Source organism: Pongo abelii, chromosome 16 (genome assembly GCF_028885655.2).
Source record: "Pongo abelii isolate AG06213 chromosome 16, NHGRI_mPonAbe1-v2.0_pri, whole genome shotgun sequence".
Taxonomy (NCBI): Eukaryota; Metazoa; Chordata; class Mammalia; order Primates; family Hominidae; genus Pongo; species Pongo abelii.
The window spans coordinates 71,392,045-71,419,929 of NC_072001.2; the positions used below are offsets into that span (position 1 = coordinate 71,392,045).

Sequence of the window (27,885 nt, forward strand, 5' to 3'; positions counted from 1 at the left end):
ATAACAAGCCTTTTCAGTAGAAGGCCCCGGAAGGCCATTTAGGGGAGGAAGACGCTTCTCCTGCTGGCTCTGGCGCTGTATCTTCGATGACTGGTGAGGGTGAGAGGCCGTCCGGTGGTGCACTATCCCAGTCAAGCATCCAGGACACAGTCCCTCGGTGACCTCAAAGCCTCAGCCTGTCCTGGCAGTCACCTGCCTGTGGCCCCTGCAACATGGACCGTGGCTGCTTCAGGCCTCCCGCCCCCAGTGGTGCCTTAACTCCTTCTCTGCATCTGCATGCTCCCCTACCTGATTGTCACCTGGGCCCCAGAAGGTTGTTTCTTTCCTGTCCAGTGACTGAGGACAAGCTCTGGGCCAGGCCATCTTGTGAACTTGTCTGCCATTCAGTGCGCAGCAACCACATCTCCAATGAGGTCTGAACCCCAGCTCTGGGGAGGGAGGCCCTCTCAAAGTTTGCCCTACCTTAGGTAGTTTCTCTTAGCCCTATAGTTCTCTTGACATCTTGTAGTTACTTTTTAATCACCGATTAATCGATATATATATATATATTTAGACAGAGTCGCGCTCTGTCGCCCAGGCTGGAGTGCAGTGGCATGATCTCGGCTCAACGCAACCTTTGCCTCCTGGGTTCAAGTGATTCTCCTGCTTCAGCCTCCAAAGTAGCTGGGATTACAGGTATGCACCACCACGCCCGGCTAATTTTTTTTGGATTTTTAGTAGAGATGGGGTTTCACCATGTTGGCTAGGGTGGTCTCAAACTCCTGACCTCAAGTGATCCACCCGCCTCGGCCTCCCGAAGTGCTGGGATTACAGATGTGAGCCACCGCGCCTGGCTTCTTTATGTTAAATTTCATTTGTTTAAATCACTGTAGTTTCTGTCCTTTGTTTGGACACGGATGGATACATTTGGAATACATAGGGCACAAGGCTTCTGTTTTCCTAACCAGACACTGACTGACAGAGGCTAACATAGCTCTATATCTGTCAATACCCTGGCACCTGGAAGAAGCAAATGTACATGCCATTTGGGGTTTACTCTTCTGCTTAGGTCCTTGGAACTCATTTATTCATTCAACAACGATTTGTTAAGCACCTGTTACATTTCAGTCATGGTTCTAGATAATGGGAATATAACAATGAATGAAACAAAAGTCCTTCCTTGCATTTCTCCAGGAATGTATCAAACACAGAAGGAAACAAGCCACCATGAATGAGAACAGATGACAAAAAATAACACATTTAGAGCCCTAAGCTTTTTGGTTACTGAAATGATTGAATAGCAGATTTAAAATAACTAGGTAGGAAATGTTTAAATAAATAAAACATGGTATCACAGGAACAAGCAAGGGATGAAAAAGACAAACAATAACACATGTTGGTGAAGATGTGGACAAATTGGAACTTTCATATATTCCTGGTGGGATTATAAAATGGCACAGCCCCTTTGGAAAACAGTCCAGCAGGTCCTCAAACTGTTAAATACAGAGTTAGTACATGACCCAGCAACTCCACTTCTAGGTACAGGACCAAGAGATCTGAAAAAAAAGTCCACAGAAAAACTTACACATAAGTATTCATAGGAGCATTATTCATAATAGCCAACAAGTGAGAACAACCCCAAAATCCATCAACTTGTAAATAAATAAATTATGGTCTACAAATTCAGTGGACTATTATACAGCTATAAGAAGGCACTAAGTACTGATGTAACATGGTTTAACCTTGGAAACATTATGCTAAGTGAAAAATGCAAGTCATAAAAGGCCATATGCTGTATTAGGCCATTTATATGAAATGTCCAGAACAGGCAAATCTACAGAGACAGAAAGTAGACATAATGGGGATAGAAGGAAGTTGACAGTGATGGCTAATGGATACAGTATTCCTCTTTGGGTTGGTATAAATGTTCTGGAATTAAATAGTGGTAATGACTTCACAACTTCTGTGAATATACTAAAAACCACTGAATTATATACTTTAAAAGGATGAATTTTATGACATGTGAGTTATATCTCAATAAAGCTATTATTTAAGAAAATAAGGCAAAGACCTTTGCAATTGATCAGACATATCTGAAAAATAAGCAAATAGAAATTTTAGAGCTTAACAGTTTGTTGACATTAAAACTGAATGGAGGCCAGGCACAATGGCTCATACCTGTAATCCCAGCACTTTGGGAGGCAGGGTGGGAGGATCACTTGAGGCTAGGAGTTCAAGACCAGCCTGGGTAACATAGTGAGACCCCTATCTCTACAAAAAAAAAAAAAAAATTAAAAAATTAGCCGCTGTTGTGGCATGCTCCTGTAGTTCCAGCTACTGAGGAAGCTGAAGCTGGAGGGATCCCTTGAGCCCAAAAGGTCGGGGCTGCAGTGAGCCACAATTGTGACATCGAACTCCAGCTTGGGCAACAGAGACCCCATCTCTAAAAACAAAATGAAACAAAACAAAACAACAATAACAAAAACTCAATAGACAGGCTAAACAATAGATTAAATAAAGCTGAGTAGTGAATTGGTAAACCAGAAGACAGATTGAGAAAATTACCTAAAATGCAGCACAGGTTGTTAAGGAGATGACAAACATGAAGGAAGAGTTAAGAGAAGAAAGAGTAGAATGAGAAAGTCTAAAAAATATCCAATCAGAATCCCAGAAGGAGAGAGTAGAGAGAATAAGAGAGAAGCAATATTTGAAAAGCTAACTACTGGATAAGAATTTCCAGATCTAATAAAAGCCATGAGCCCACAGATAAAAGAAAGACAACATATATCAAGAAGTGCCTCACAGCCTGGTGTGGTGGTGCATGCCTGTAATCCCAGCACTTTGGGCGGCCGAGGCGGGGGGATCACAGGGTCAGGAGTTCGAGACCAGCCTGGCCCATATGGCGAAACCCCGTCTCTACTAAAAATATAAAAATTAGCTGAGTGTGGTGGTGGGTGCCTGTAGTCCCAGCTACTCGGGAGGCTGAGGCAGGAGAATTGCTTGAACCCAGGAGGCAGAGGTTGCAGTGAGCCAAGATCATGCCACTGCACTCCAGCCTGGATGACAGAACGAGACTCTGTCTCAAAAAAATAAAAAATAAAAAGTAAGTGGGTCACGCCTGTAATCCAGCACTTTGGGAGGCCAAGGCAAGCAGATCACGCGGTCAGGAGATTGAGACCATCCTGGGCAACATGGTGAAACCCTACCTCCACTAAAAATACAAAAATTAGCTGGGTGTGGTGGTGCGTGCCTGTAATCCCAGCTACTCGGTAGGCTGAGGCAGGAGAGTCACTTGAATCAGGGAGTCAGAGGTTACAGTGAGCCCAGATCGTGCCACTGCACTCCAGCTGGCAACAGAGTGAGACTCTGTCTCAAAAAAAAAAAAGAAAAAGAAAAAAAGAAAGAAACCCACATCTGGACATGGTGGAGAGAAACCACAGAGCTCCAAAAGCGAAGATCTTAAAAGTAGCCAGAGAGAAAAGAAACCTTGTTTACAAAGAAACAAAAACTAAAAACTATATGGTGGCAGCAACAGTGAATTTAGAAGACAGAAAAATATCTTCAAAGTGTTAAGAGAAAGTTAACTCAGAATTGTGTGCCAGCAAAACTGTCTTTCAAAAATGTATGTAAAATAGAAACATGAAGGTGAAATAGGAACATTTCAGAATAAAACTGAGAGATTTTACCACTAACAGGCCTTAATTAAAACAATTTCTGGAAGATATACTTTAGGAGGAAGGAAAATGATCGCAGAAGAAGGGAAACATTTCTAAAAATATATAACATCATTTCAATGCAAGAAGAATGATGCACAAATAAATTATCAAGTATGTAAATAATTCCAAAAATTGTCTGCAAAAAACTTCTAATGAAAGGTGATGATGGTGTATAATTTGTGGGGTTAAAAAAGGACAGAAACAAATACTGGACAATAATATTTATAGATGAGGGAAGGAGGCCCAAGATTGGTGGGGAGAGTTACATTGTTCCAAGTTCTTTGTATTCTTCTTAGAGAAGGTTCAGGTATTTGTTCACTGTAGACGTTGTTAAATGTGCATGGTAAAATTTCAAGGGTAATCACTAAAAACAGAAAATGTGTAACTTCCATACCAGTGAAAAGTAAAATAGAATAAGGAAACAAAAACCCAATGTAAAAGAAAAAGGAAAAAAAATAAGTTTAAAAAAGGAAAACAAATGGAAAGCAAAAAAACAAATGGAAACCTAGGCTTGAGTGCAGTGGTGCAATTATAGGAAAACAAATGGAAAGCCAAAAAAGAGTATGGTAAAAATCTAAATATATCAGTAATCACAATAAGTATAAATGGACTAAACAATAAACTAAAAGACACATTCTTAGACCTTAATTAAAAAAAATAGACATACCTAAAATAAAAGGGCACAGAAAAGATGAAAGTAAAATGATGAAAAAAAATATAACAGGCAATACTATTAGGTTGGTGAAAAAGAAATTGTGGTTTTTGCTATTACTTTTGTGCCAACCTAAAGTTAAAAGAAAGTTGGTATAACTATATTGTCATTTGACAAAATAGACTATAAGAGATAAATAAGGACTTTATACAATGATAAAAGGTTTTATTTATCAGGAAGATGTAATAGTTCTAAAGTTGTGGGTACATACTAAAATAGCATCCAAATATATAAAACAAAAATTTATAGAATTATGAAAGGAAATTGACTAATCCACAAACATAGTGGGGTATTTCAATACAATGCTCCCAATTATTGATGAGTCAAGAAAGATTTGAATAACATAATTCACTAGCTTAATTTAGTAAATTTAGTGAATAAATTACCCTGCATTCAATAATCAAGGAACAGACATTCTTTTCAAGTACACTTGGAATATTTTTAAAAATTGACCATATAAAATGCCATAAAACTAGCCTCAACAAATTTCAAGAATCTGATTTACATAAACCACATTTTATGACCTGCAATCATAGATTTAACGTAAGCAACCAAATTAGAAGTGCATAAAAGAAAGTTAAGTGACACATCCACTAGGCTTTGGAAATTAGAAAGTACACTTCTAAATAACTTATAAGTCAAGTAAGAAATCATAAAACAAATAAAAAGTTGTACAGAAACAACGATAAAAATTATACATATCAGGACTTATGGATGCAGGAAAAATAGTAATTACAGGGAAATTTATAGCTTTAGCTGCTTTTATTAGAAAAGAAAAAAAGACTGAAAATTAATAAGCTGGGCTTCACTGTGAGAAGAAAAAAACTCCCAACAGAATAAACCCAAAGAAAGCATAAGGAAAGAGATAATAAATATAAAGGAAAAATTAATGAAACAGAAAACAAACATACAATAGAGATGATAACAAGCCAAGGCCAGGCCAAGCGCAGTGGCTCACGCCTGTAATCTCAGCACTTTGGGAGGCCAAGGCAGGTGGATCACTTGAGGTCAGGAGTTTGAGACCAGCCTGGCCAACATGGTGAAACCCTGTCTCTACTAAAAATACAAAAAAAATTATCTGGGCATGGTGGCACATGCTTGTAATCCCAGCTATTTGGGAAGCTGAGGCGGAAGGATTGCTTGAACCCAGGAAGCAGAGGTTGCCCTGAGCTGAGATCGTGCCACTGCACTGCAGCGTGGGCAACAGAGCGAGACTCTGTCTAAATAAATAAATATATAAATAAAATAAAATAACAAGCCAGGGGAGGGCCAGATAAAATAGATAAATGTTGGGCAAGATTCCTTTAAAAAAAAAGGGGACAGGGCCGGGTGCGGTGGCTCACGGCTGTAATCCCAGCACTTTGGGAAGCCGAGAGAGGCGGATCACTTGAGGTTGGGAGTTCAAGACCACCCTGGCTAACATGGTGAAACCCTGTCTCTACTAAAAATACAAAAATTAGCTGGGCATGGTGGTAGGTGCCTGTAATCCCCGCTACTCAGGAGGCTGAGACAGGAGAATCACTTGAACCCTGGAGGTGGAGGTTGCAGTGAGCCAAGATCGCACCACTGCACTCCAGCCCGGGCAACAGAGGGAGACTCCATCTCAAAAAAAAAAAAAAAGACAGTAGCATTCACAAATAAGCAAGAATATGAATGAAGAACAGAAGAAAGCTGCAAATATGGAAGAGATGAAAAAGATGAACATGCCATAAATAACATTATGCTAGTAAATTTGAAAATTTATTAGAAAGGAAAAGATTTCTAAAAACATGTAACTTATCAAAGCTGCATCAAGAAAGCCTGGAGACTTCCAGTCCAAAACTGGTGGTGTAGAAGCAAGCTGGCTACATTCCTTCCCACAGAAAATCAAAAACAAATACACAGTGCTGAGATGATCAGCACTATGCCAACAATATTCCAGAATCCAAATATGAGGATGAGGCAGTTCCTGGAGTCATAGAGAAGTGAAAAAGCTCTGAGCAGTCAGTAAGATAAATGGATTTCTATATCCATGACTCCCCTCCCTGATCTGCCCAGCACCAAGTGCGTGGGCAATTTCCCCTGACTCATGATTTCTACACTGGAAAAAGTGAGATTGAGGTGGATGACTAGCTTTCCCACCATTGTGGGTTTCCTGGCAGGAGACCTTGCCTCTGCCTCAACCCATGGGAAGCATCATGATTGCCTGAAGGAAGAAATATCTCTGAGGACACTGAGAGATCAAGGACGGAGGTGAGGATACTATCCCTAGCCCTAGAAACACTGTTGTGTAACTCAGCCAAAGAAGACACCAAATCAGAGTGGCTGTTTAGCAGCACCACACAGTGGCAGTTGCATTCCACAGGTCGCCTGAGCACGAATCCCTAGCCAGCCTATCTATACTGCCAGGATATCTGCTCTGTGACCTCCCCACTTTGGAACTTCAGTGTTCCAGTTGTTTATTAGAGCCAAGGCAAACCTGGGCTTAAGAAATCATCTAGTGCCAAAAAGGAGGCAGCGACCTAGTGGAAAACAAACAAAAAAATAAGAAATTCAGCAGTATATTACAAAGACTCTATAAGCAAACATACCCAATAAAAAGCAAAACAGGCCACACAGAGAAGACTAGAATAAATAAATAATCCTTCAATGCAAAGATGTAGATGTATATCCACAAGAAACAACAGGAAACAGGAAACCATGAGCACCCCAAACAGACAAAGCATGGAACCAGTGATGGCCCTAAGAAGATGGCAATATGTGAGATCTCTGACCAAGAATTCAAAACAGCAGTTTTAAGGAAACTCAGTGATCTACAAGATAATACAGAAAATCAATTAGGAATTTATTAAATTTAACAAAGATGTTGAAATTTTAAAAAATCAAACAAATCTTGGAACTGAGAAATACATGTGCTAAATCAAAAAATTCATTAGAGACTCTCAACAGCAGAATGGGTCAAGCAGAGGAAAGAATCCATAAGCTCAAAGATAGGCAATTTGAAATTACATAGAGGAGAAAAAAGAAAAAAAGAATACAAAGGAATGAAGATTGCCGACGAGATATAGGAAACTGCCTCAAAAGATCAAATCTAATAATTATTGGTGTTCAAGAGGGAGTTGAGCAAGAACAAGGGGTACAAAACTTACTTAAATAAATAATAAGGAGACTGATTTGAGTAATAATAAAACTCTGGTCTCCTGCACAGCCAGCTCTGCGTGAATTACCCTTTCTCTATTGCGATTTCCTTGTCTTGATGAATCGGCTCTGTCTAGGCAGCAGATAAGTTGAACCCCTTGGGTGTTTACAAATTTGGTGGGCCTTACGGGGATTGCCCTTGTGGCTACCTGCCTGTGGTTTGGTGGCCCCCCTCCAGCGATAGATCCAGAAGCCAGCCCAAGTGGCCATCTAGTTCTCTTGGACTGGGGGCTGACTCTCGTACTGTCTCTACTGGCGGGGTGCTGCTGACCCAAGGCGTATCAATGGAGAAGTAGTCATGGGGAGACGTCCCTTAACTGTAGCCCTATCACAGGGTGTCTGTGTAGCCCCATGGTGGGGTGTCTCTCTGTAGCCCCATTGCGGGGTGTTTGGATTGGTCAGTATCCTAGGTGCTGCCAACGCCTCCTTCCTTTTCCTGACTGGGTCTGTAGCCCTATGGTGGGGTGTCTGTAGCCCTATTAGGGGGTGTCTGTTTGTAGCTCCACCATGGGGTGTCTGTGTCTGTAGCCTCATTGTGGGGTTTTTGTTTGGCTCCTGGGGGCTCTCAGTTGACTCTTTCTAACTAGTAGGAAGAATCCTGGTTTGGGAGACTTCTCAGTCAGGAAGATTTCGTGGTGGTTTCTCAGACGGAGAATAGGAGGATAGTTTGGAAGGGATACTCTTGGAGTTCTTGGTTAGGGATCTGATTTGGAAGGCCTTCTGTCTGTCTCATCTTTGTGTTTGTATATGTGGAAGGGATCTCAGAGGGGTTGCTGATGGAAGTCCAGCAGGTCTAACTCAGAACCCTCCTTATTTGTCTAGTCACATTCGATGTGCCCTAAAGAAGGTTCAACAGACCTGTTTCTTGGGGTGACTGTCTGCTCTTTGCCTGCCCAGAGACCCCATTGTGAATTACCATTTGGAGGTCATCCCTCCCCACCTGGAGTGGATCAGAAACAGGGAGCAACAGGAAAAAGATTGAGCTTTGCCAGGCTGATATTGGGTGCTGAATGAGGTGACTAATGTCTGTTCTGTTGTGTATATTTTGCTGGGATGGAAAATGTCAATTCGGTTCCCCATGCAGCCCTTTGGGCAGCATCTTGCAAATTAAGAATTTTGCTATGGTTCCATAAAACAGCAAAGAGTGATTTTTCTTTTATAAAGTGGCTTGAACCCGACAGCTATAGCACAAGTGAGCAGGGTCATAAGAAACCACTCCGTTCTGGAAGCTGCAGAAAAAGGGAACCCAGAAGCCTGGTGTGCCAGCAAAAAGGGTAAGAAATTCTTACCAGCCAAGTTTCTGGTCTCTCTTTCTCTGTCTGGGTAAAACAGTAAACTATTGGTCTCCTCTGCAAGAGTTTGATTAATAGAAAAAAGGATTTGTGAGAATAATCTTAGGCTGTAGCAAATCTGCTGTACTTTGTGCTAAGAATTTGTCTTTCTGTGTTCTGTAATGGAGAGAGGGGTATCACAGGATAGAATGTGGGTTTAGGACCCCTATAAGCCCGCTTTTCAAGCCAGCTTGGCAGGCTGGTCAGTTACAAATCTTGCTACAGGTCCCTGAAACCAATACAGGATGAAATTCCTGTCTTATTTTGTGTCCTTAAGAGCTTAACCTTGTAACCATGTGGGGATACTTTCTCTTGGTTTCCACCATCCAGAGGAGAGGAATTTTGGGGTTCATGTCATAGTTAGTCCTAAAAATTTTTCCTGAGCAGTTAAAAGCCTTGCAAGCTTGAAATTGGCTTCTCTAAGCTCCTTCTGGGGAGAGCAATAGAAACTGCTCAATGCTGTATAGCTCAGTAGCTAAGGCTTTATCTTTTGACAGTGGTGGCCTGGGTTCAATTGTTGGCTTCTGGAATGATTCCTTTCTGGTTTGTTATTTGTGTAACTTTGCCATTTATTGAGTTTTTCTCCCCCATAGTTAGCTTCTGATTTCCTCTCTTGAATTTTCCTTTCTCTGAACTACTTTGTGGAGATTCTAAATCTTGTAGAAAAAGAAACTGCTTACCATGTCTTTGAGGCACCTAGGATGTTACCTTTGGTAAAGTTCAGAAGCTAGAAATACTGGCCACTTGTCATAGCTAAAGTCAAGTAATAAGAGATTTGAAAGGATTTCTTTTTTAAAGAGCACTATGGTTAAAAGTCAGCATAATTTAAAGTGGATAAACAAGCTATAGATACATTTAAAGGCTTTTATGTTTTTCTCTTCTTGGAACTTGTTTTTCTGGAAAAAGGTTTTTTCTTCTCAGTCGACTGAATTATTTTTCTCCATCTTTTTTTTTTTTTGTCTTGCCACTCTTAATGCACTCATGAGAGGCCCTAACTTCTGGTAGCCTGGGACTCCTTGGGAAAAACAGAGGAGGCGCCACAGACCCCGTTTTGGGAAAAAAACTTCTGTTTTCCTCATAAAACCCCAGGAATTAAAAGCAGATAGATCCCTCTCAAAATCAAAGGCTCTGTTCTGTTTTGCATCATGTTATCCGATGGTTTTGAGTTTTGGGGGTATCATCAATTACTTCACATTATGATAACTAGGTAGGAAATATACTTTAGGGGGTGGCTAATAGTAGTTATGGAGGGATACTTGACTCTGCACACCTGGATCAGAGACGCATGCTCTCGGCCACGTGGAAGATAAGGAGACTTCCCGCCCCCCACTGGGAGATGAGACTCCCGTGAGAGATGGGCCGATTACAAAATGGGCTGATTGGCTTTGGGTTGCCTTGAATGGAATGCAGGGTAGAAGCACTGCACTGTCCTCTCCCACAGTATTTCCCTCCTGTTGGGGATCCAGGATCCAGTATAAAATGGCACCCTTAATTTTGGGGATCTGTCTTTGCCTTCAGCTGCTTCTTTGTTGCTTATTTGGCCCTAGAAATGCATGCTTTCCCGGCCCTGTTCCTCCAAGGGCTCCACCCTGAAGCCAATCATCCAATTAAGAAACTGGCAAATGAAAAATCTTACAAGTGCTGAATCTTCTATCTGTCTGTCTGTGTATTTATATGTATTGTTTGTTTATATATAAAAGAGCTCTGATTAATTTGCTTAGAAAAATAAGCGCTTAGGCTGGGCATGGTGGCTCATGCTTATAATCTCAGCACTTTGGGAGGCCGAGGTGGGTGGATCACCTGAGGTCAGCAGTTTGAGACCAGCTGACCAACATGGTGAAACCCCGTCTCTACTAAAAATACAAAAATTAGCCGGGCGTGGTGGTTCATGCCTGTAATCCCAGCTACTCAGGAGGCTGAGACAGGAGAATCGCTTGAACCCAGGAGGCGGAGGTTGCAGTGAATCAAGATCACGCCACTGCACTCCGGCCTGGACGACATAGCAAGACTCCATCCCAGAATAAATAAATAAATAAATAAATAAATAAGGAAAAGAAAAATAAGTGCTTAAATAAAATATTTTGCCAGAAAAATAGAAACTGTAATGCCTTTTTGTTCACGTGACTTTAGTAACCTTTTGGAAATACAGTTTTAAAGATTATTGGTAAAATAAAATGTCTTGAAAGTGTAGACATTTGGTCTAAATTAAGGTCAGATATCAGACTTACTAAATGCTTTAAGGTCAAACGGTTTCTTTGACTTTTGAAAATTGTTTGATTTACCTACTTTGGAGCATTAGATGATAGGTAAGGCCTGGGGACATATGGAGAGCCATGCCTGCCAGCTATGCTAAGAGTCAGACCTTGTCTTCATTTCTGTCTAATGTCCTAAGCTTCGCCCCAGTACATAATTGAAATTGCTTACTTAATAGGTTTTTCACTAAAAATAAAAGTTGCTAAGCGTTAACATTGTAATATGTAGTTGAGACGACTGGAGAAACAGTTTTACATACAAGGTATATGGGGAATGTGCTTTTGGTAAAAGATTGTAAGAAGTCACAGGAATACGACTTTTGTTAAAGGGAATGTAATTTTGTCTAGTTCAGAGGGTTTTAAACATTGTCTTAACCTAAAAGAGTAATGGAACAAAACTGAAGGTTTAAGCAAAGTGAAAAGGGTTTGTAAAACCCTTTTAAAATCCTGTGAGTATAAACAAGTTGGCTAAGATTTAAAAGGAATTATTTAGCTTTTTTCCTTAGGTTAAAACACTAAAATCATACTGATATGGGGCCAGAATCTCGGCCTACTTTTCCGAATAACAGAGTTTTCTTAGAAAATTAATCTGCTGTTTGATGGAAAATTGTAAAGGGTTCTAAAAAGTTCATGAAAATCTTACCTTATGGTCAAACTAGTTAAGACTGGAGAGAGATAAAATTTTATTTAAAAAACTAGCTTTGGCTGGGTGCGGTGGCTCATGCCTGTAATTCCAGTGCTGTGGGAGGCCGAGGTAGGTGGATCACCTGAGGTCAAGAGTTCGACACCAGCCTGGCCAACATGGTGAAACCGCATCTCTACTAAAAATACAAAAATTAGCTGGGCAAGGTGGCATGCGCCTGTAATCCCAGCTACTCAGGAGGCTGAGGCAGGAGTATCGCTTGAACCCAGGAGGCAGAGGTTGCAGTGAGCCGATATTGCGCCACTGCACTCCATCCTGGGTGACAGAGCGAGACTCTATCTCAAAAAAAAAAAAACCACAGAAAAAGGACGGGCATGGTGGCTCACGCCTGTAATCCCAGCACTTTGGGAGGCCGAGGTGGGCGGATTACAAGGTCAGGAGATCGAGACCATCCTGGCTAACACAGTGAAACCCTGTCTCTACTAAAAATACAAAAAAAAGTAGCCAGGCGTAGTGGTGGGCGCCTGTAGTCCCAGCTACTCGGGAGGCTGAGGCAGTAGAATGGAATGAACCTGAGAGGCGGAGCTTGCAGTGAGTCGAGATAGGGCCACTGTACTCCAGCCTAGGTGACAGAGGGAGACTCTGTCTCAAAAAGACCAAAAAACAAAAACAAAAAACAAAAAAAACTAGCTTTAACATTAAAGATACACTAATGCAAAATAATAATAATAATAATAATAACAGAAAACTTTCCAAAGCTCAAGAAAGTTATAAATATCCAAGGACAGAAAGATCAGAGAACACCAAGCAGATTTCGACCAGGTATGACTACCCTAAGGCATATAATAATCAAACTCTCAAAAGTCAAGGACACAGAAAGGATCCTAAAAGCGGCAAGATAAAATAAGCAAATAACATATAAGGGGATTCCAATTCATCTGGCAACAAGACTTCAACAGAAACCATAAAGCCAGGAAGGAATGGGACAGCATTTTCAAAGTGCTGAAAAAAAAAAAAAAACTGCCATCCAAGAATACTGTATCCAACAAAGCCATCCTTTAAATATGAAGGAAAGATAGTCTTTCTCTGACAAACAAAAGCTAAGAGAATTCACCATCCCCAGACCCATCTTAAAAGAAATGCTGAATGAAGTTCTTCAATCTGAAAGAAAAAAACACTAATGTGCCAAAAGAAAACATTTGAAAGCATAAAACCTACTGGTAAAATTAAGTACAAAGACAACCCCAGAATACTCCAATACTCTAATTAAGATGTAAAATTCACTCATAACTCTAATATAAAGCCTAGAAGAGAAATCTATCAAAAACAGTAGTAGCTACAGCAACCTGTTAAGAGATAGGCAATAGTGGCCAGGCACAGTGGTTCATGCCAGCACTTTCGGAGGCCAAGGTGGGTGGATCAGTTGAGGTCAGGAGTTTGAGACCAGCCTGACCAATATGGTGAAACGCTGTCTCTACTAAAAATACAAAAATTAGCCAGGTGCGGTGGTGCATGCCTGTAATCCCACCTATTTGGGAGGCTGAGGCAGGAGAATCACTTGAACCCAGGAAGTGGAGGTTGCAGTGAGCTATTGCACCATTGCACTCCAGCCTGGGTGACAGAGCAAGACTCTGACAAAAAAAAAAAAAAAAAAAAAGAGAGAGAGGCAATATAAAAATATGTGAATTGAGACAACAAATAGTCAAAATGTGGGGAGATGGAGTTAAAGTGCAGAGGTTGTTTTTTTTTTTTTGGTTTTGCTTTATTTCTGCTCTTTTTTGTGATCTAAGGTAAGTTATCATCTCTTTAAAATAAGTTATCAGTTTTTTTGTAAGCACCATGGTAACCATAATGCAAAACCTATAACAGATACAATAAAAATAAAGGTGGCCAGGCGTGGTGGCTCATGACTGTCATCCCAGCATTTTGGGAGGCTGAGGCTGGCAGGTTGCTTGAACTCAGGAGCTTGAGATGAGCCTGGGCAACAGGGTGAAACCTCATCTCTACAAAAAAAGTATAAAAATTAGTTGGGTGTGGTAGCACATTCCTGTAGTCCCAGGTACTTGGGTGGCTGAGGTGGGAGGATCACCTGAGTCGAGGGAAGTTGAGGTTGCAGTGAGCCATGATTGCACCACTGTACTCCAGCCTGGGTGACACAGTGAGACCCTGTCTGAAACAAAACAAAACAAAACAAAAAACAGAACAACCAGAAAGTAAGCAACAAAATGGCAGTAGTAAGTCCTTACTTATCAATAATACGCTGAATGTACATGGGTTATTCAATGTTATTATTAAGTTTAATTGGAGAATTCAGTCAGTTCTCTAATTAAGAGACAGACAGTGGCTGAATGGATAAAAAAGGCCCAACTATATGCTGGGTGATATGAACTAATATGTTATTATCACATGAACACAATCAAGAATAAGAAACCCAACCTACCAATAGAGACACACATAGACTAAAAGTGAAGAGATGGAAAAAGATATTCCATGCAAGTGGAAACCAAAAAAGAACAGGAGTAGCTATACTTATATTGCATAAAATAGACTGCAAGTCAAAGACTGTAAAAAGTGACAAAGAAGATCAATATGTAATGATAAAGGGGTCAGTTTAGCAAGAGGATATAACAATTATAAGTATCTATGCACTTATAATTGGAGTTATGTATATATAACATTGGAGCACCCAAGTATATTAAGTAAATATGAATAAACCTAAAGGCAGAGATAGACTGTAATACAATACAGTAGGGGACTTCAACACCCCACTTTTCAGTAATAAACAGATCATCCAGACAGAAAATCAACAAAGAAGCATCAGAGTTAAACTACACACTAGACCAAATAAGCCTAACTGACATTTACAGAACATTTCACCCAACTGCTGCAGAATACACATTGTTTTCATAAACACATGTAACATTCTCCAAAATAGACTATATCTTAGGCTACAAAACAAGTCTGAACAAATTCAATAAAGTAGAAATTATATCAAATATCTTTTCCGGCCACAATGGAATAAAACTGGAAATCAATAACAACAGGGATCTCAGAAACTACATAAACACATAGAAATTAAACAACCTCCTGAACAACCAATGGGTCAATGAAGAAATTAAGAAGAAAATTTTTTAAATTTTTCAAACAAAACAAAATGGAAATAAACATAACAAAATATATGAGATATTGTAAAAGCAGTACTCAGAGGGAATTTTATAGCAATAAATGCCTACATCAAAAAAGCGGAAAGACTTCAAATAAACAACCAAACAATGCACCTCAAGGAGCTAGAAAAACAAGAACAAACCAAACATATTAGAAGGAAATTATTAGAATGAAAGAAATAATAAATATCAGAGCAGAAATAAATGAAATTAGACTAAAACAGAGAAGATCAATGAAATGAAAATTGGTTTTTTGAAAAGATAAACAAAATTGACAGACCATTAACTAGGCTAAGAAAAAAGGGGAGAAGTCCCAAATAAATAAAATTAAAAATGGGCTGGGCACGGTGGCTCATGACTGTAATCCTAGCACTTTGGGAGGCCAAGGTGGGCAGATCACTTGAGGTCAGGAGTTCGAGACCAGCCTGGCCAACATGGTGAAACCCTGTTTCTACTAAAAATAGAAAAATTAGCCAGGCGTGGTGGTGCATGTCTGTAATCCCAGATACTCGGGAGGCTGAAGCAGGAGAATTGCTTGAAACCGGGAGGTGTTCTAAGATCTGGAACAAAACAAGGATGCCCACCTCCACTTTTATTCAACATAGTATTGGAAGTCCTGTCCATAGCAATTAGGCAAGAGAAAGAAATAAAGAGAATCCAATTTGGAAAGGAAGAATTCAAATTAGACTTGTACACAGAAGTCATGATCTCAACATTTAGAAAAACCTAAAGACTCCACCAAAAAACTGTTAGAACTGATAAACAAATGCAGTAAAGTTGCTGGATACAAAATCAACAGACAAAAATCTGTAGCATTTTTATACAATAATGAACTAGCAGAGGAAGAAATCAAGAAGACAATCCCATTTATAATAGCTGCAAAAACAAACAACAACAACAACAACAAAACTTAGGAATAAATTTAACCGAAGAGGCGAAAGATCTCTTCAAGGAAAACTACAAAGCACTGAAGAAATAAATTGAAGAGGACATAGCAAAATGGAAAGCTATTCCATGTTCATGGACTGGAATAGTTAGTTGTTAAAGTGATAATTCCACCCAAAGCAGATTACAGATTTAATGCAATTGCTATCAAAATACCAATGATGTTCTCAACAGAAAAAGAAAAAACAATCCTAAAATTCATATGGAACCACAAAAGACCCAGAATAGTGAAGGCAATCTCAAGCAAAACAAACCTGGGTCAGGCATGGTGGCTCATGCCTGTAATCCGAGCACTTTGGGAAGCTGAGCTGGGTGGGTCACCTGAGGTCAGGAGTTCAAAACCAGCCTGGCCAACATGGCAAAACCCCATCTCTACTAAAACTACAAAATTAGCTGGGTGTGGTGGCACATGCCTGTAATCCTAGCTACTTGGGAGGCTGAGGCAGGAGAATCACTTGAACCTGGGAGGTGGAGGTTGCAGTGAGCTGAGATCATGCCGTTGCACTCCAGCCTGGGCACTAAGAGTGAAATGCAGTCTCAAAAAAACAAAACAAAACAAAAAACAAAAAAAACCCCACAAATCTGAAAGCATCACACTAACTGACTTCAAAATATACTACAAAGCTATAGGAACCAAACTAGCATGTTACTGACATAAAAACAGACAGACTAATGGAACAGAATAGAGAATCCAGATATAAATAAATGCATTTGCAGCCAATTCATTTTCAACAAATGTGACAAGAATATACAATGGGGAAAGGATAGTCTTTTCAATAAATGGTGCTGTGAAAATGAAATAGCCATATGCAGAAGAATGAACTATACTCCTATCTCTCACCATACACAAAAATCAAATCAAAATAAATCAAAGACTTAAATCTAAGACCTAGGCCAGGTGCGGTGGCTCATGCCTGTAATCCCAGCACTTTGGGAGGCTGAGGCAGGCGGATCATGAGGTCAGGAGATTGAGGCCATCCTGGCTAACACGGTGAAACCCCGTCTCCACTGAAAAAAAAATACAAAAAATTAGCTGGGTGTGGTGGTGGGCACCTGTAGTCCCAGCTACTGAGGAGGCTGAGGCAGGAGAATGGCATGAACCTGGGAGGCAGAGCTTGCAGTGAGCCGAGATTGGGCCACCGCACTCCAGCCTGGGAGACAGAGTGAGACTCCGTCTCAAAAAAAAAAAAAAAATCTAAGACCCAAAACTATGAAACTACTAGAAGAAAACCTTGGGGAAATGCTCCAGGACATTGGTCCGGGCAAAGATTTTTTTGTGTAAGACCTCAAAGGCACAGACAACAAAACCAAAAATAGACAAATGGGATTACATCAAGCTAAAAAGCTTCTGCACAGTAAAGGAAACAATCAACTAAGAGGAGATAGCCCAAAGAATAGGAGAAAATATTTGCAAACTATCCATATGACAAGGGGGATTAATAACCAGAATACACAGGAGCTCAAAGAACTCAATAGCAAAACCAACAACAACAACAAAATTCAATTAAAAAATGGGCAAAAGATCTGAATTGACATTTGTAAAAAAAAAAAAACAACATGCAAATGGCTGACAGGTATTTTTTAAAATGCTCATCATCACTAATCATCAGGAAAATGCAAATCAAAGCCACAATGAAATATTATCTTAGCCCAGTTCAAATGACTTTTATCAAAAAGACAAGGAATAACAGAGGCTGGTAAGGATGTGGAGAAAGGGGAACTCTCAAACACTGTTGGTGGGAATGTAAATTACTGCAGCTGCTATGCAAAGCAATATGGAGGTTCCTCAAAAAGCTAAAAATAGAACTACCATATGATCCAGCAATTCCACCACTGGGTATATATCCAAAAGAAAGGAAATTGATATAGTGAAGAGAGATTCGCATTCCCAAGTTTGCTGCAGCACTATTCACAATAACCAAAAATACGGAATCAACCTAAGTGCCCATCAACTGAATGTATGGATAAAGAAAATGTGGTATAGATATACAATGGAATACTGTTCAGCCATTAAACTCTGTCATCGTAGCAACATAGACAGAACTGGAGGTCATTATGTTGAATGAAGCCAAGCACAGAAAGACAAATATATCTCATGTTCTCACTCACATATGGGAGCTAAAAAGTGAATCTCATAAAGAGAGAGAGTAGATTGACAGTAAGGGTGGGTGAGGGGATGGAGAGGTTGATTAATGGGTACAAATATACAGTTAAGTAGAAGAAAGAAGACCTGATATTCGATAAGGTGACTGAAGTTAACATTAATCTATTAGACATTTCTTCTTATTATTATTTTTTTTGTGATGGAGCCTCACTCTGTTGCCCAGGCTGGAGTGCAATGGCGCGATCTCAGCTCCTGCAACCTCTGCCTCCCGGGTTCAAGCGATTCTCCTGTCTCAGCCTCCCGAGTAGCTGGGATTACAGGCGTGCACCACCAGGCCTGGCTAATTTTTGTATTTTTAGTAGAGACGGGGTTTCACCATGTTGGTCAGGCTGATCTTGAACTCCTGACCTTGTGATCCACCCACCTTGGCCTCCCAAAGTGCTGGAATTACAGGCGTGAGCCACTGCGCCCAGCCACTATTGGACATTTCAAAATAACTAGAAGAGAATAATTCAAATGTTCCTAGCATAAAGAAAAGATAAATATTTAAGGTGACAGCTATCCCAGTGGCCCTGATTTGATTATACAAATGTACCAAATTATCACATGTACCCTGAAAATATGTACATCTATTATATATCAATGAAAAATAAAAAAATTAAATTCCTACTAAAGAAAAAAAAGCCCAAGTAGTCCAATAGCTGTGGGATAAACTGAATCAGTGGCTTAAAAAAAAAAAAAATCAAGCCAGCCGGGCACGGTGGCTCATGCCTGTAATCCCAGCACTTTGGGAGGTTGAGGCAGGCAGATCACGAGGTCAAGAGATCAAGACCATCCTGGCCAACCAACATGGTGAAACCCCGTCTCTACTAAAAATACAAAAATTAGCTGGGCTTAGTGGCACACGCCTGTAGTCCCAGCTACTCGGGAGGCTGAGGCAAGAGAATCGCTTGAACCCGGGAGGTGGAGGTTGCAGTGAGCCGAGATCGCACCACTGCACTCCAGCCTGGGCAACAGAGTGAGACTCCATCTCAAAAAAACAAAAAAAAAAAATCAAGCCCAGATAGTTTTCACGCAATTCCGAGCAGATTTTCATGGAGCAAATGATACCAAACATCATAGCTTATCCTAGCCTAACTTAAACATGCCCAAAACACTCACGTTAGCCTACAGGTAGGAAAAGATTAAAATTTGAATTTTGAAGTACAGTTTCTATTGAATGTGAACCACTTTCAAACCACCGTAAAGTAAAAAAGTCATAAGTTGGAGACTGTATTTGTATTCCAATTTTATACTAACTCTTACAAAGAATATCAAAAGAAACATACTTCTTAACTCTGTATGAGGTTAGTATAAACTTGGTATAAAAACTAATCAAGGACTGTATGAGAAAGGAAATAACAGACTAGAATCTCTGATGAACATGTATGTAAATACTATAAACAAAATATTAAGAAACTGAATCCAACATTATATAATAAAGACAATTTATCATGGCTAAGCTGGATTTATCCAAAGAGTATAAGAATGATTTAACATCAAATCCATAACTTTAGTCCATCACATTAAATGGATTAAAGGAGAAAAGTTATATAATTATCTCAATAGATATAGTAAAGGCATTCAGTAAAAGTTAACATCCATTTATGACAAAAGTTCTTAGTAAAGCAGAAATAAAATGAAACTTCCTATTGTTAAAGGTTATTTTTAAAAAGCCTACAATCTTCATCATTCTTAATGGTAGATCACTGCAAACATTGTTCCATTAAGAGCAGACTAAGACAAGGTCAGGCGCAGTGGCTCACACCTGTAATCCCAGCACTTTGGGAGGCAGAGGCGGGTGGATGGATTGAGCTCAGGAATTCGAGACCAGGCCGAGCAACATGGCAAAACCCCTTCTCTACAGAAAATACAAAAATTAGCTGGACGTGGTGGTGCACACCTGTAATCCCAGCTACTTGGGAGGCTGAGGCAGGAGAATCGCTTGAACCTGGGGGTTGGAGGTTGCAGTGAACCAAGATCGCCCCACTGCACTCCAGCCTGGGTGACACAGTGAGATACTGTCTCAAAACAAACAAAGAAACAAACAAACAGACAAAAACAGAATAAGGCAAAAGATGTCTGCTATCACCCCTTCTAGTCAATAAAGTGAAGGGTAAGACAGAAAACAGTACTGTCATGATTTGTAGGTAATATAATTGCATATATAGAAAACCTCAAAAGAATGTTCAGACAAATTATTAGAATTAATAAGAGAGTCCAGCAAGGTTGTTAACTGCAAAAATGCAAAACTGGAAGAAGGTATTTGTGACATGTAGAACTGACACAAAGTAAGATCTAGCATGTGTGTGTATGTATGTGTGTGTGTGTGTCTGTGTGAATCTTTTTTTTTTTTTTGAGACAGATTCTTGGTCTGTCACCCAGGCTAGAGTGCAGTGGCATGATCTCGGCTCACTGCAACCTCTGCCTTCCGGGTTCAAGCGATTCTCCTGCCTCAGCCTCCCGAGTAGCTGGGATGTACAGGCATGCGCCACCATGCCCGGCTAATTTTGTATTTTTAGTAGAGATAGTGTTTCTCCATGTTGGTCAGGCTTGTCTTGAACTCCCAACCTCAGGTTATCCACCCATCTTGCCCTCCCAAAGTGCTGGGATTACAGGCATGAGCCACCACACCTGGTCTTGTGTGAATCTTAAAATAAGAAAAAGACAAACCAGTAGGAAGATGAGCAAAATACATGAATAGGCACTTTACCAAAAAAGGAAACATAAATTACCAACAAACATGAAAAGATGCTCAACCTCATTGACAATCAGGTAAATATAAATAAATGCCACAATAAGATAGCATTTTATTCCAACTCTATTGGCAAAAATTAACAAATTTAGTATCAAGTACTGGTGAAGATATGTATCAGTGGAACCTCTTTTATACCACCAATATTGTGTAAATTGGTACAATCTTGAAAAACACTTTGGCAATATTTTGTAAAATTGAACTGGATATATTGCAGGGAAGTTCTTGCACACGCATAACAATATTCATTGCAGTACTATTTACCAGAAATTGGGGTCTACCAAATATCTACTGATAGGAAAATGGAAAAATAGTGATATATTCACAGAGTGCACGTACTATAGCTACACACATCAACCTGGTCAAATATAATGTATGAAAAAGGCAAACTGTGGAAAACTAAATAAAGTCAAACTTGCATAAAGCTCAAACAAGTAAACTAAACAACATCTTGTTTAGTTATATCTATGCCTATGATAAAACTACATATTTTTAAAAATCAAGAATATAGTCAATATGAAATTCAAGCTAGTATTACCTCTGGTGAGGAGGTAGAGGAAGACAGGAAAGGGGAATACAGGTGGATGCATGAATAGGCAGTGTTCTAGTTCTTAAGTTGAATGGCGAGTTTCTAAGTCTTCATTTCATGTTGCATTTGTTCTTTTGATGTATCAAATACTATAGTTTTTAAGAGAGCTGTAGTTTCCCTCTTTTGCCACTACATGGCAGGCTAGCACCTTAGTGAAATAAATCCTGAATGGGAAAGGCTGGTGTAAGTGGACATGTACCTAATAGCAGCTTTCTAGCAGCATTCTAATTTCCCCATGGGGATACACATAAAATAGGGCTTGATGTTCTCAGAGTGTTTAAATGCACAACCACAGCATCTCAGGTGTACATCACTGTGGCGTGGATCTTGCAGCCACGTGACTGGGTTTTTTGTTTTTATTTTTCCTTTCTTTCTGCCTGGTTATGTAACTATTTTTGCAAACTTAGAAGTGTTTCTGTTTCAATGCTGAGTTTTATTTCTCAGAATGTTCCAATATTTCCCAAGGCATTCATTCCTAAATTAATAACATGGAGCGGGAGGGCAGTCCCTCATGGCAATTGACACCTCTAACTTGCACTTTTATGTCTAATGTTTTGGTGCTGTGTTTTTCACCACTAGCATTAGAACCACTGTTTAATAATGTCTGATGACACTATTGCAATATATAAAGTAATACTTAAAATTGAGTAACAATCAATGTTAAAATAGCAATGCAATAGTCATCAAAATCACTCACAGAAAGTCTGGTGCCAAATAGCTTGTTCACATGATGTGATTGATGTGATAGTGACACAAATGTCGGCAGGTACTTCTTTTTTAGCAGCTGATATTATGCCACCAGTGGCAACACACAAACAGCATAAAGTCTAACTTCTATAAATCTCAAACAAGTAAACTAAACAATATCTTCTTTGGTAATACCTATGCCTATGATAAAACTACTTTTTTTTTTTTTTTGAGATGGAGTCTTGCTCTGTCGCCCAGGCTGGAGTGCACTGGCGCAAACTCGGCTCACTGCAAGCTCCACCTCCCAGGTTCACGCCAAACTCCTGCCTCAGCCTCCTGAGCAGCTGGGACTACAGGCGCCCACCACCGCGCCCAGCTAATTTTTTTTTTGTATTTTTAGTAGAGACGGGGTTTCACTGTGTTAGCCAGGATGGTCTTGATCTCCTGACCTCGTGATCCGCCCGTCTCGGCCTCCCAAAGTGCTGGGATTACAGGCGTGAGCCACCGCGCCCGGCCAAAACTACATATTTTTTTAAAAATCAAGAAAATGGTCGACATGAAATTCAAGCCAGTATTATCTCTGGTGAGGAAGGAGAGCATGATACGAAAGGGGTATAGGGAGCATACAGGTGGATGCATGAGCAGGTAATGTTCTAGTTCTTAAGTTGGATGGTGGTGAGCCACCCACTTACAGCTTCACTCTCTATAGACTTGCCCTGTCTCCTACCATAGCACTAGACACATGTGGCAAGGGAGCACTTGAAATATGATGTGCTGTAAATATAAAATACACACTGGATTTTGAAGACTTAGTATGAAAAAAAGGTCAAATGTTTCTTAATAAATTTTAATGTTGATTACATGTTGAAATGATAATATTTTGAGCAGTGTGAAAAAGAGGAGAGAACAACCCCAGGACAGATCAAAGCCCGCGCGCTACTGCATCCCACGCGCCCAGCGCCTATGTCCAGCCGCCGTTGCCGCCGCCACCTTGCCCAAGAGAAAGGCTGAAGGTGATGCTAAAGGAGGTATAGCCAAGATGAAGGACAAATCACAGAGAAGATCCACGAGGTTTTCTACTAAGCCTGCTCCTCCAAAGCCAGAGCCCAAACCTAAAAAGGGCCCTGCAAAGAAGGGAGAGAAAGTACCAAAAGGGAAAAGGGAAAAGCTGAGGCTGGCCAGGAGGGGAATAACCCTGCAGAAAATGGAGATGCCCAAACAGACCGGACACAGAAAGCTGAAGGTGTGCAGATGCCAAGTGAAGTGTGTGCATTTTTGATAACTGTGTACTTCTGGTGACTGTACAGTTAGAAATGCTATTTTTTATCAAGTTTTATAAAAATGCAGAATTTTGTTTTACCTTTTTTTTAAGCTATGTTGTTAGCACACAGAACACTTCACTGTGTTTTTTGGGGAAGGGGCATATGTCACTAACAGAATGTCTCTGAAGCTGGATTGACGTGGGGAAAACCCCTTTCCCTTCTAGTTTTGGGAGACTTGCTCTTGGCTCCCAGGAGGGGGGATTCCCTGACTTTGACACACAAGGCCTCTTGGCACAAAAGCCTCGTGGGATGGAAAAACAAATTCGTTTCTATGTCCTCTTCTCCCTTTCCACCTTTCAGCATAGATTTAACTCCCTTAAACCCAGACACCTGTTGGGACCTGACCCCCAATAATTGGTTACTGGTGTGTCAGGCAATCTAGACTTTCCAGTGATGCCACTGAGATGGAACCCCTCAAAAAAGCAGTGGTTCCGTTTCTAGATTGTGGATCTTCAGATAAATTCTGCCATTTTCATTTCACTTCCTGAAAGTCAGGGTCAGCTCATGAAACATTGTTAAACAACATGCTAAACATGAACTATCAACCTCACTCTAAACTTTCCCTGTTCAGAGCATCAGATGAGGACTTCATTTGGGTTTTATAGTGGCTTTCTGATTTTTGGTAGTCTATTGAAGAAGGGAGTTTGAAAGTCGCTGCATACTGTTAACGATTGTTTGCCCATGTCCTGCCTGAAATGCCATGATTGTTTATGGAGAGTATCTTTAATAAAGCTGGATGCAGTTTGGCTTGGGAAAATAAAACAAATAATATTTTGTATATGTTTGGTTAAATGAAATACTTCAATTCATTTCACCTGTTTCTTTTTAATTTTTCTTTCTTTTTTGGAGTCAGGGTCTCCCTCTGTCACCAAGGCTGGAATGCAGTGTTGCAGTCACCACTCACTGAAACCTCAACCTATCAGTTTTAAAAGATCCTCCTGCCTCAGCCTCCCTAGTAGCTGGGACTACAGGTGCGGGCCACCACACCTGGCTAATTAATTTTTGTACAGACAGGGTCTCACTATGTTGCCCTGTCTATTGTCCAACTCCTGCCCGAAGTGATCCTCCTTCTTTGACCTCCCAAAGTGCTAGAATTACAGGAATGAGCCACCGCCCCCAGCCTTTCCCCTCTTTTTATTTTATTATTATTATTTTTTTGAGACGGAGTCTTGCTCTGTCTCCCAAGCTGGAGTGCAGTGGCGCCATCTCGGCTCACTGCAACCTCTGCCTCCCAGGTTCAAGCGATTCTCCTGCCTCAGCCTCCCAAGTAGCTAAGATTACAGCCACGCGCCACCATGCCCAGCTAATTTTTTTGTATTTTTAGTAGAGGTGGGGTTTCACTATGTTGGCCAGGCTGGTTGCGAACTCCTGACCTCAAGTGATCCGCCTGCCTCTGCCTCCCAAAGTGCTAGGATTACAGGCGTGAGCCACCATGCCCGGCCATTTTTCCCTTTTTAAAATGTGGTTACTAGAAAACGTAAAATTACATATGTGGCTCGCATTGTATTTCTGTTGGGCAGCACTGCCCTAGCCGTTATTAACCAATACAGTACTTGTGTATTACAGCACTCGTGTATCACAGTATTTGTTATTACAATACTCTCTTTGCGATCCCCACACACGGGGCTGGCTTCAGGGGTGTGGGCAGTGCAGTCGCACAGGGCCCCACGTTCAGAAGGGCTTTGCCCTTGGTTTAATGCTCTGCTCTCATTGCCTTGAAACTCTTATTTTTTACCTTTGAATTTGGGTATTCTCAGCGAAGTCTCACAGGACAATGGAGCCTGCTCCAGGAGCTTGAAGGCTCGGCTCAAGCCCGCCCCGCTTTCCTCCCTCCTAGGGATGGCTCCCAGTGTCTCTGGCCGGGGCCCCTCTCGCTCGCCGCTCCTGCCCGGCAACGGCTGCCATTTTCCGCCCAGACAAGGTCCTGGGCGCGGCTCTGGGGAGAGCCAGGGTGCGCGTCCCACCGCGTCCTGGGGCGGGGTGTGGTGATGGCCACGCATCCCTTCCCCGGGCTTCCCCGGCACACCTGTATCTACGGAATGAGCGCGACTGACGCAGAGGTCGCAATACCAATGGGGGCTGCCTGGTGCCATGGGGTTGGGCCGCGGGCCCAAGGGAAAGAGAGACACCTGGCCTGACTTCTGCAGGCCTCTCCCCGCCAGGGAGCGACTGGCAGCGGTGCCCAGGGGCTGGAGGCAACGGAACGCACGCGCCCGGCGTCGCTGAGGGCCTGCGCCAGCCCCAGAGTATCCGCGTGCCCGAGGGAGCGCGCCCGCCTCTGGCTCCGAGCTTGGGGGAGGGGCGGCGTGGGGAGGGAAGATCTTGTTTTCCTGCTTCCAACCTTTCTGAGGCTTTGTTGTGTTGTTTGTCTCTTCTGGCTAGTCAGAGCACCCTCTGGGGACAAGCCGTAACACATGAATTGTGTAACTTGGTGATTCCACATTGCACAATATGAAGATAAATGGTAAAATTCGTGCTAATAATTTAAAATTGTATTTCTTTATTTAGAAATTTTCATAAGTAGCATATATAAAAAGCACAAAAAGTCCAGAGAGAGAAGGCTAGAAGCAAGGTAAACGCTTTTACTTGCCTTTTGAATAAGGCATCCTCATTTTGTACTGGGCCCACAAATTATGTAGCCAGTCCTGCTTCCATAATCTAAATTTCAAGCATTCCAGGCTCTGACCACTACTTTTGGGTTGTCTAGCACCACAAGTCCAGCAACCCTTTGATTCCAACAGGACCTACAATTAATAGATCTCACCACCTTTTCTCTGGCCTTCATCTCATATATATATATGAGATATATATGATATATATGAGATATACATGATATATATGAGATATATACATGATATATATGAGAGATATATGATATATGAGATATATGAGATATATATGAGATATATATGAGATATATATCATATATGAGACATATATGAGATATATCATATATATGAGACATATATGATATATATATCATATATATGAGACATATATGATATATATGAGAGATATATGATATATATGAGACATATATGAGATATATGATATATATGATATATGTGAGATATATGATATATATGAGATATATGATATATATGAGATATATATGAGATATATGATATATATGATATATATGAGATATATTATATATGAGATATATGATATATATGAGATATATATGATATATATGAGATATATGATATATATGAGAGATATATGATATATATGAGAGATATATATGATATATATGAGAGATATATATGATATATATGACATATATATGAGAGATATATATGATATATATGACATATATATGAGATATATGAGATATATGATATATATGATATATATGAGATATATGATATATATTATATATATGAGAGATATATGATATATATGAGAGATACATATGATATATAGGAGAGATATATATGATATATATGACAGATATATGATATATATGAGATATATGAGATATATGATATATATGAGATATAGTATATATATGAGATATATATGATATATATGAGATATGTATATGGCATATATGAGATATATATGATATATATGAGATATATATGATACATATGAGATATATATGATATATCTCATATATATCTCATATATATCCTGGCTTCCCTTCTTTCCCGGCTTAAATTTCATTGTCAACTATTTTGGTCATTCCTGTGGATACACCCTGAACTCCCTTGCCCCATCTCCGTTCACAATACCCATCTGGCCACCTCTAGTAAAGCCCAACTCTCTGCTCTGTGCGGTCTCTCAGGCTCCACTAGGCAGCCCTGAGTGCCTCACTTTGCAGTCTCCAAAGAGCAACAAGAGGGGAAGCCCCAGTGTGCAAGAGCTCTTCATACCTGTGCTTTAAAGTCATACTCCCCAAGTTCTATTGGCCGGCACAAGTCACAGGGCCAAGCTCAGCCTCAAAGGGTGGAGAAATAGATTTCATCTCTTGATGAAAGAAGCTACAAAGTTACATTGTAAAGGGGTTCATGTACATAGATGGAGAAAATTTGTGGCAATTTTTTCATTCTACCACAAACTTTAAAAGGAAAGAAAGTATATCTCATTCTCCTCCCGGGAGATATGTTAGTTTCTGCAAATCTGACTACTGTCTCCAAGAACCTCAGTTACTGAGATCATAGGAAGGAGAGGGGCAACTTTGTCAAATCATTAGATTCTCCAGAATTATGATAGCCTGGTCACCATACTTAAGGTGACTACTGCTTAAAAAACTTTTTTTTTTTTTTAAGACAGTGTCTCAGTCTGTTGCCCAGCTGGAGGGTAATGGCTCAGTGCAGCCTCACCCTCCAGGGCTCCGGTCACCCTCTCACCTCAGCCTCTTGAGTAGCTGGGACTACAGGTGCTTACCGCCATCCCCAGCTAGTTTTTTTTTTTTTTTTTGGTATCTTTTTTAGAGACAGGGTTTTGCCATTTTGCCTAGGTTGA

The 27,885-nt window shown here is 40.5% G+C and overlaps 1 protein-coding gene across 1 annotated transcript; it reads right to left on the reverse strand.

The window, feature by feature from the left end:
- Window positions 1–1,027: 1,027 nt before the first annotated feature.
- LOC129050046 (uncharacterized) lies at window positions 1,028–27,813 on the reverse strand. Its single transcript, XM_054531324.1, has 3 exons — window positions 27,808–27,813; window positions 25,151–25,793; window positions 1,028–1,535 (listed from the first exon to the last, which is right to left on the reverse strand). The coding sequence occupies exons 1-3, from the start codon at window positions 27,811–27,813 to the stop codon at window positions 1,468–1,470; spliced, it is 717 nt and encodes a 238-aa protein (XP_054387299.1). The 3' UTR covers window positions 1,028–1,467.
- Between the last annotated feature and the right edge of the window lie 72 nt (window positions 27,814–27,885).